Raw genomic sequence first — 8806 nt, forward strand, 5'->3', positions numbered from 1 at the left:
ACCCAGCCTTGCAAGAACAATAGGCATCAGTGATCTTGTCCACAGTCTGAGGATCTGCTGTTTTCCTCATCGACTGGTAGCATTTTGCTGCAACTCGCACAATGTTAGAGGCATCGCGTGGCTAAAACATCTTGATGTCGTCCAAAAAAGATGACATGAACTTGTTGGTTCCCTTGTCCATTGTCGTGGCTGATATTTTGTGAAAATCCGGCAGAAATGCTAAACTAATCGACTCAGAAATACTCTGCAGAGTCAGTCGAAATGAAAAATCCCATAGAAGCTATTAGCTCTGCGAGGAGGTTAATGTCAGACATGAAGTCACGCGGGACTTTCAAGGGGCGTTTCTGGTAAGGTCCATTGGCAGAATGTTGAAGAAGAGGGATTCAAAGAAACAGTAAAAACAAACCTTTGTAATCAAACAAAAAATAAGCTTTATTTATAATATTTTTATTGTACACCTATGAGATGGAAAACAAACAATGCCAAGATTAATGAAGACTGATGATTATTTACCACACCTGCATCAAAATATACATTATAGTGTGTTAACTATTGCATCAAGTATGTAATCTAAGCTTAACTTGACTTTTATTATATTATTTAACTGCTGTATCAAACCCCAAATTAATGCACTAAAGCAGGAGTGCAATATAAAAAATATTTTAAAAAATTAAATCATAATGAAAGGTAAAACAGAAAAGTCTCTGAAGTGACTTTTCAATACATATTGAAATACATATATACATATTCCAATCTTTCAATACATATTGAAAGATTGGTTTCCACCCAGTTATCTTAATTTGCCTTGATGTCGTAATTTATGAATAGACGTTGCCAGACTGTTTTTGTATTCAACTTATTGTCTTCATCATCTTCTCCTGTTCGCTGTTCACCTGTTGAGAAAGTTGATAAACATACAGGCTGTATTATTTTAAAATTCAGGGCAGCTTCCAAAGTTTACTCAATATTTCCAAACAGACTTCATCAGAGTCAACAATCAAATGTAAACATTAGTTTAATTATGCTAGTTTTTAATTATGTTTAATTTTAGCTAATGTTGAAATATTAGATTGATTATGTTTGTTTTTAGCTGAAGTTTGTATAGCTTTAGAGTCATGGTTTAATCTACATATTACGGAGCCCTAAGGGAACACGGGGGAAATTTTTTATTCGGTTCCTTCACAATACTGTACTGCGGCATAGTTGAACACTGTACACCTTTCTCACGGTGCCTGCCGTACTCTCTGCTTTAATAAAAGGTTATGTAAAGTTTCTCCATGTAATATGTTATTGTGGAATATCTGAAGTTTTATATTGTTTTCCTTTTATTATAGAAATTCACCACAAACCTATGATATAAACAGAAAATGTCAGTAAGTAGGAAAGAAATAAAAACACATCCAAACTATTTCGACTATTTCTGAGTTATTATCACGGGGTAATCAGTCATCTGACAGTTTTGATTGTGTCTCTGTTGTGTTCATAGCCTGAATGGTTTAAAGGGCCGTTTTCACACTCGGCTGTGAACCGCTCCAGTGAGAGCTGCAGATCACGTTCCGATGAAGCCAACAGGACCAAATCATCCGCAAAAAGCAGAGATGCCATCCTAAGGCCACCAAAACGGATCCCCTCAACACCTCGGCTGCGCCTAGAAATTTTATCCATGAAGGTAATGAACAGAATCGGTGACAAAGGGCAGCCTTGGCGGAGTCCAACTCTCACCAGAAACGAGCCCGACTTACTGCCGGCAAGGCGGACCAGACTCTGACACCAGTCATACAGGGACCGGACAGCTCGTATCAAAGGGCCCGGTACCCCATACTCCCGGAGTACCCCCCACAGGGCCCCCCAAGGGACACGGTCGAACGCCTTCTCCAAGTCCACAAAACACATGTAGACTGGTTGGGCGAACTCCCATGCACCCTCCAGGACCCTGCTGAGGGTGTAGAGCTGGTCCAGTGTTCCACGACCAGGACAAAAACCACACTGCTCTTCCTGAATCCGAGGTTCGACTATCCAACGGACCCTCCTCTCCAGGACCCCTGAATAGACCTTACCAGGGAGGCTTAAGAGTGTGATCCCCCTGTAATTGGAGCACACCCTCCGGTCCCCCTTTTTAAACAGGGGGACCACCACCCACGTCTGCCAATCCAAGGGAACTGCCTCGGATGTCCATGCGATATTGCAGAGTTGCCAACACAACCCTGCAACATCCATAGCCTTAAGAAACTCCGGGCGGATCTCATCCACCCCCGGGGCCCTGCTACCGAGGAGATTTTTAACCACCTCGGCGACCTCGTCTGCAGAGATTGGAGAGCCCAACCCAGTGTCCCCAGGCTCAGCTTCCTCAACAGAAGGCATGTTGGTGGGATTGAGGAGGTACTCGAAGTATTCTGCCTACCGACCCACAACGTCCTAAGTCAAGGTCAGCACCGCACCATCACACTATAAACAGTGTTGGTGCGGTACTGTTTCCCCCTCCTGAGACGGCCGATGGTGGATCAGAATCGCCTCGAAGCTGTACGGAAGTCTTTCTCCATGACCTCTCCAAACTCCTCTCACGCCCGAGTTTTTGCCTCAGCGACCACCCGAGCCGCAGGCTGCTTCGCCCACCGGTACCCATTGGCTGCTTCTGGAGTCCCACAGGCCAAAAAGGCCCGATAGGACTCCTTCAGCCTGACAGCATCCCTCACCGAAGGTGTCCTCCAACGGTTTTCGAGGGTTGGCGCCGTGACAGGCAACCTACCCTACCAACCGACAACCTTGTGGCCGCAGCTCCGATAAGCCGCCTCTGCAATGGAGGCATGGAACATGGTCCACTCAGGCTCAATGTCCCCCACATCCCCCGGAACGGGTTCGATGTTCTGCCGGAGATGAGAATTAAAGCTCCATCTCACAGGGGACTTCGCCAGATGTTCCCAGCAGACCCTCACTACACGTTTGGGCCTGCCAGGTCTGATCGGCTTCCTTCCGGATCCAAAAACCAGTTTGAATCAATTTGAAAGGATGCAGGTGCAGATAACCGATAAATATGTTTTCCCATGAAATAGTACATTGATTATTCTTAGCTTAGGAAACTGCAAGGGGAGGATGGCTTAGACAGCAAATTTTCTGGGTTCCATGACCTTCAGTAGAGTTGTTTTTATGCAGCATAACACCTGCGTTGTTTTTGGACAGAAAAGTCTCATACTTTGCCACCTGCAGCAATAGATAAATGGTAAATGGACTGAACTTATGTAGCGCTGTATCCAATCATTTTGACCACTCAAAGCGCTTTACACTAGACCTATGAGATGATATATTTACCCATGTATCCATAACAACTGGAACTTTCAATATCCAGCAAGTTATTTTCTCAATTTACCATCTATTAAACGAGTGCCCCCCGGATTAATTTACACTCTCTGCAGCTGCAGCTGTGAAATTACCGTAATAACCCGATATTGGCTGGAAAGTACAACGTCTCCCCTTTCAGAAACCGGTGGAATTTTTCAGGTAGTGCCAAGTGTGGCGGAATTACGGTACTGAAAATTTGGCCGTGTCATCGGCGACACGTTCTGGTCTAGAAGGGTGAAGTGCCTTGCCCAGGCCACATCGACATATGGCAGGAGGAAGCTGGAATCTAACCTACAACCTTCTGATCGCATGACTACTCTACCCACACAGCCACAGTCCACACCTCTATGAGTCCACCTTTAAAACAAATAACGTCCGAGTGCATTGATGCACTTTGATATTAAAGTAATTGAGCTAAAACAGCTATTCAGATCACTGGAGTGAGACTGCCTTGTTTTTTCTGTCTCGCGCGGCCGTCTTTGGAGTTGCATCTTTGTATTTTGCATTTTTCTAAAGTAACTAATGTTTTCTTTGTGGTTTTGGGATTTGATGGTCATGTTGAGCTGTTGGTGTGATTTTTATGCATTTGATTGTTTGAATAAATTCTGGTTGATTGTGAAGCTAAACTGTCATTGTTGTCTTGGTGTTTTCACTTCTACACTTTTACATTAATGGACCTGAGGAGACGAGATGACAACAAGCAATAGGTAGAAATATCTCAATCTCAACAGCACATAACTAGGTTAGACTAAACCTAAACATGTAACCGTTTGAAAGACTGTTTTATAATAAATTCACTCACATTCTTAGGATCTCCTGTGGAAGAAGACGAAGTCTCAGAAGCTACAAAATAAAATAAAAAATAATAATGTGAAATGGCTCCTTTTGGCTCTTAGAGTATTACAAGGAAACTATAAACAATTTAATATTATTAAACCAGCCAGAGGCAAAAGAATAATCACTATTTGTCTTTTGAAACCCTGCAACACAAAAACAGCATATTTTTAATTTTGTTTTTTAAAAAGGATAATTCTTTGCATTTAAATGACACATAGCATAAAATCACAAGATGTCATGTTTGATAAAGAGCACAAACCAATAAAAAATAGTTGTAACATGAAAACAAACATTATGTAAATAAGGTAGGTTTTGCAATGAAAACTATTTTTTGGTTGCTCACCATTGTTTTTTCTTTTCCACCAGACGACTCCAGGAGTGATGCCAACCTGAATTACCAGCCCCACAACAATTCCAATAACAGCCTCAATAGGCAACCTGAAACAAAATAATTCACACTGTTGAGACATTTTATTCATCGGAACATTTAGCGAAAACATAAAAGAGGAAAAGAAAATGTCTTTAAGTGAATAATACTAAAATTAGATGTAAAATTCAGCAACAAATTTTGAGTTAAGCTCTGAATTTTTAATGAGAGGTAGACATTTAACCAAACATCTGTGTATGAGGTAATACACTGAATTTGGTTAAATGAATGTTATCCTATTATAGTGAACGGAGATGTAATTGGAAAGGTGTTGCAAAAACAAAAAAGATGTTAAATATAAGACAAAACTACTTGGTACTGATAGGGTTTTAGGCTGGGAAAAAAATAATCAAAAGTAATTCTGAGTGTTTCAGAGTACTTATAAAATTAGCAAAAAAAAACATTCCTTAAAAACTTCCTTTAATGGACTCATTAGAGCTGTTGGCTTTTCCACAGTTTAACACAAATTAAATAATAAAACAAAGATTACTTAAAATCAAATTTGTCTAATCAAGGTAAGAATATAATTAGTTAAATAAGCAAAACCAGGGAGAAAAACAAACATACTTTAATATCATAATATTTCATTCTCACCTTGCTCAGTCCTGATGTTTGTTTTTGTTTTCTCCAGTCTGGTGACGACGTCATCTTTGACTCCAGACAGCTGAAACACACATTCGTATTTTGCCCATTCCTCAGGGTTTTCTGATGAAAGCTTCAGGTCAGCACTCATCTGGAAGGTCCCATCATTGTTGGGGAGGATCTCTCCTTTGTCCACCCCCTCATGGATCTCTTCTCCATCTTTCCTCCAAAACATCTCAGCTCTGTTAGGATAGAAACCTGTAGCGAAGCAGCTGACTGGAGAGGAGGAAGACTTGCGGAGGAGAGACACTGAGGGAAGCTCTGAAGAGCAGATAGAAGCAGCAGTTGAGGTTTTATCAAATATTTAGTGTAAAAAAGACAGCTAATTTGGTTGAAAACTGACAGCGTGGCAATTCAACATTAAGTCTATCACACAAAAACAGATTACGCGATTCTACCTGTTCTCATCAGAGAGTCCTTTCCATAGTCCAGATACTTCTTCAACCATTCAGGAGCAATCTGTGCATGGTAATTGATCCAGTAATCAGTATTAGCCCTGTTGCTGTCCCACTTGAACTTGGTGATGATAGCTTGAAAGATAGGAGTAATCCATGTCTTTGTATCAAGGTCCAATGCTATGAAGTCTTCCCCATCATAACCATAATGATGAAATCCAGTAATCTTCTCTGTCTCATCGTCCCACTCAACGCCATACATCAACTGGACTATATGCACACCTGAAAGTCAAAAGGTGATTGTACAGTAAGCTGTATTGAAGCATAAACACAAATAGTGGCCACAAGTGCAGATAGTAAGTTCAGATTTCTGTCTCTCATTCAAACAAAAATCCCATTTCAGTTCCTATTTGCCTTTTACTACAAACATAGTGTAATTAGTTTTGCATTACAGAATGCAAGTAGTAGGAAGAAGAACCAAACTGTAAAGCAGACTCCATACTGGATAAACAAGAAGGGTTAAAGTGTTTAAGCACATTCTTGTGTGCTTATATGGCACACAAGAATGTGCTTAAACACTTTAACCCTTGTGTTTAGAAATGGAGTCCAACCGACCCCAACCACATAAAACTTGTATCATTTGCCACGGTCCTCTACGTTTGCCTCACTTCTCGCACGCACAAGGGTTAAAGAAATTATTTTATGTTATGAAACCTATACACAGTGATTTGTAATCACTTTAGTTGTAAACTAGTAAATCTCAACAAAAGCTATAATCAATATTCTACCAATTTTTTTCTGTTTCTTTTTTCAATTGTAGAATGTCCCAATAAATGGATAAATACTTTTGACAGAATATGACACAATGTTCATAATATAATCATAACAATGTCCTTAGTTTTTTAAATTTATAAAGATATGAAAGAATAACTAACTTGTGTTTCGTCCTAATATTAATAGACCATCTTACAGCCAAATGTTTGTTTTCAATAAATAATTATCCAGATACTTTAAATTGTTTTTACAGATTTACATTAAAAACTAATCCAAGCTGAGTTTTTTTCCACAATATTTCTTCAAACAGTATTGTAAGTCTGTGTTAAATAAGAATATGAAGATGAAATTTTCAGTCCCCTTTAATGAGTTTGGTCTTCAACATGCTGCCACTTTTCTCTCATTCTTTCAGTAGAACAGACAGCAATATCTTTGATAGCAATGCAACACCATTACATTAAAAATAGCATTCCTCAATCAAGGGATGTTGAGAAAATACTTACAAACTAAAGTTGTAACAGACAAGATCATAATTAATTTACATATCTGTATTTCAAGACAATAATTTCTGGGGGTTTTTAGTTTTCAATATAAAGCAGTCTCAAAATATCTTAGTGTCCAGTCAAAACAGCCTCGTTATAAATTCTTATTTTAGTATGAAAAACGCAGTTGAATAAAGAAAAATAAGATAAACATAAAGGTACAAATATACATTAAAACATAAACTAACCTCCAGTTTGGTTGAAGCGTCTGTTTGCTATGTCAATGTCGGCTTTGAAGCTCGGTTGATTCCCCAAACATATCTGAGTCTGTCTCTCCCAGTACCCTGGATCCTCCTCTTCTGCTTTGTTCATCCAGTTCTGTTTGGGTTCGTTTCTATTGGTGATGCTGTCACAGTGGCTAATCTGAACATCATCCACCAACCCGACAGACACGTACGTTGGGAAATTTGGAATCCCAGAGGATGCAGTGTAGAAATACTTCAGCGAGTGAGTAACTAGGCAAAGAAAAACAAAAGCACTTGATTAGTTTTAGGAAATATAAAAACATATATTCTTAAAGCCATGTAGCCAAAGTATTTTAAAATAATTTTTACTTACTCTAGCTTTAACCCATTTAATCCCAAATTTTTCCCAGACATGAAAATATTAAAATCAGATGTCATTGATAGCCCTTTGAACTAATCAAGGGGAAATAATTTTAAAAATTGTGGAAAAATATGCGAAAAAGTGTGTTTTATGATCGGTCACAACTGTGACCGGTGGGATAATATGGTGTTCTTATACTAAGATGAGCTAAAAGTGCTTTTTCCAAATAGAAAAGATCATAATACAGGTCCTTCTAAAAAAATGTGCATATTGTGATAACGTTCGTTATTTTCCATAATGTATTGATAAAAATTAAACTGTCATATATTTTAGATTCATTGCACACCAACTGAAATATTTCAGGTCTTTTATTGTTTTAATACTGATGATTTTGGCAAACAGCTCATGAAAACCCAAAATCACTGTCTCAAAAAATTAGCATATCATGAAAAGTTTCTCTGAACGAGCAGTTAACCTCATCATCTGAATCAACAAAGTAACTCTAAGCACCTGCAAAAGATTCCTGAGGCTTTTAAAAACTCCCACATGGGCAAACCCATTTGGGCACACCCATGTGGGGCCATCGTGGAACCCGCGGACAAACCCATATGGGACCCATATGGTTTGCCCTCCTTTCCCCCCACATGGGGCCCACCTATGCTGGCAGGGACTTTGTTTAATTTTAGACAACTCTCTATTAAATGCATATGTAAAATGTTTAAAAGTCAGGATACATTATCAGGATCTGTCATCGATTAAACCTCAAAATAACACAAAGTTGTTAAAATAATGCAGATCTTTAGACCTTTAGTTTCTGAACTCACTTGCCGCAGACCCTTGTATTCCTACAAGGATCAGAAAAATTAAGGTCGGTTTTTCACCGGCCATGTCAAGTTTTGTACATCCACTTAAAAACAACTTGATTCTTCTTCCGAGAAGAGACTCTGAAAACAAGGAAGTAGCACTATGCACCCGGACGTCGCATTCACTGGAGCCAAGGGGATCGTCAGGGCGTAAGCGTCACTTGTAACTGGGGAAAACAGTGTTAGAGAGGTTTGGTAACGAAAGTGAAAGTAAATTGAGTTGACGTTACACGGATTTGGAACCTGACTTTTTTCTGTTCTGGTGATTCAGATTTTTTTTGAGAACGTATCAAACGCAAATTACTTGCGTGGTTTCAATATAACGCCCTTCCGCAGCCCCACCAACCCCCCGTTAAATAAGAATGATTGAAAATGTAGATTAAAAATCTTTTTGCGGCCAGGATGACCTCGTCTCCTGCCCATTGACAGCTGGAGACAGACACC

General features: G+C 39.4%; 1 protein-coding gene across 2 annotated transcripts; it reads right to left on the minus strand.

Annotated features, from left to right (window-relative positions):
- Nucleotides 1-407: 407 nt before the first annotated feature.
- Nucleotides 408-8482, minus strand: LOC103472922 (major histocompatibility complex class I-related protein 1-like). 2 transcript variants are annotated; one of them, XM_008422794.3, is made up of 7 exons: nucleotides 8324-8482; nucleotides 7142-7408; nucleotides 5641-5919; nucleotides 5195-5503; nucleotides 4517-4611; nucleotides 4139-4179; nucleotides 408-893 (listed from the first exon to the last, which is right to left on the minus strand). In XM_008422794.3, the coding sequence occupies exons 1-5, from the start codon at nucleotides 8385-8387 to the stop codon at nucleotides 4568-4570; spliced, it is 963 nt and encodes a 320-aa protein (XP_008421016.2). In that variant the 5' UTR covers nucleotides 8388-8482; the 3' UTR covers nucleotides 408-893; nucleotides 4139-4179; nucleotides 4517-4567. The 2 variants fall into 2 exon arrangements, with proteins under 2 accessions (XP_008421016.2, XP_008421017.2); XM_008422795.2 differs by having other exon boundaries at nucleotides 8305-8465.
- Nucleotides 8483-8806: the final 324 nt, after the last annotated feature.

This window comes from Poecilia reticulata, chromosome 11 (assembly GCF_904066995.2).
Source record: "Poecilia reticulata chromosome 11, P_reticulata-male-v2, whole genome shotgun sequence".
Taxonomy (NCBI): domain Eukaryota; kingdom Metazoa; phylum Chordata; class Actinopteri; order Cyprinodontiformes; family Poeciliidae; genus Poecilia; species Poecilia reticulata.

Excerpts from the sequence above, each read along its gene's own strand:
- LOC103472922 (XM_008422794.3), bottom strand. The coding sequence starts at position 8,387 with ATGGCCGGTGAAAAACCGACCTTAATTTTTCTGATCCTTGTAGGAATA. Across the intron at positions 5,504-5,640 it reads GGACTCTCTGATGAGAACAG|AGCTTCCCTCAGTGTCTCTC; the intron begins GTAGAATCGCGT and ends TCTGCTCTTCAG. Across the intron at positions 4,612-5,194 it reads AAACATCAGGACTGAGCAAG|GTTGCCTATTGAGGCTGTTA; the intron begins GTGAGAATGAAA and ends ATTTTGTTTCAG.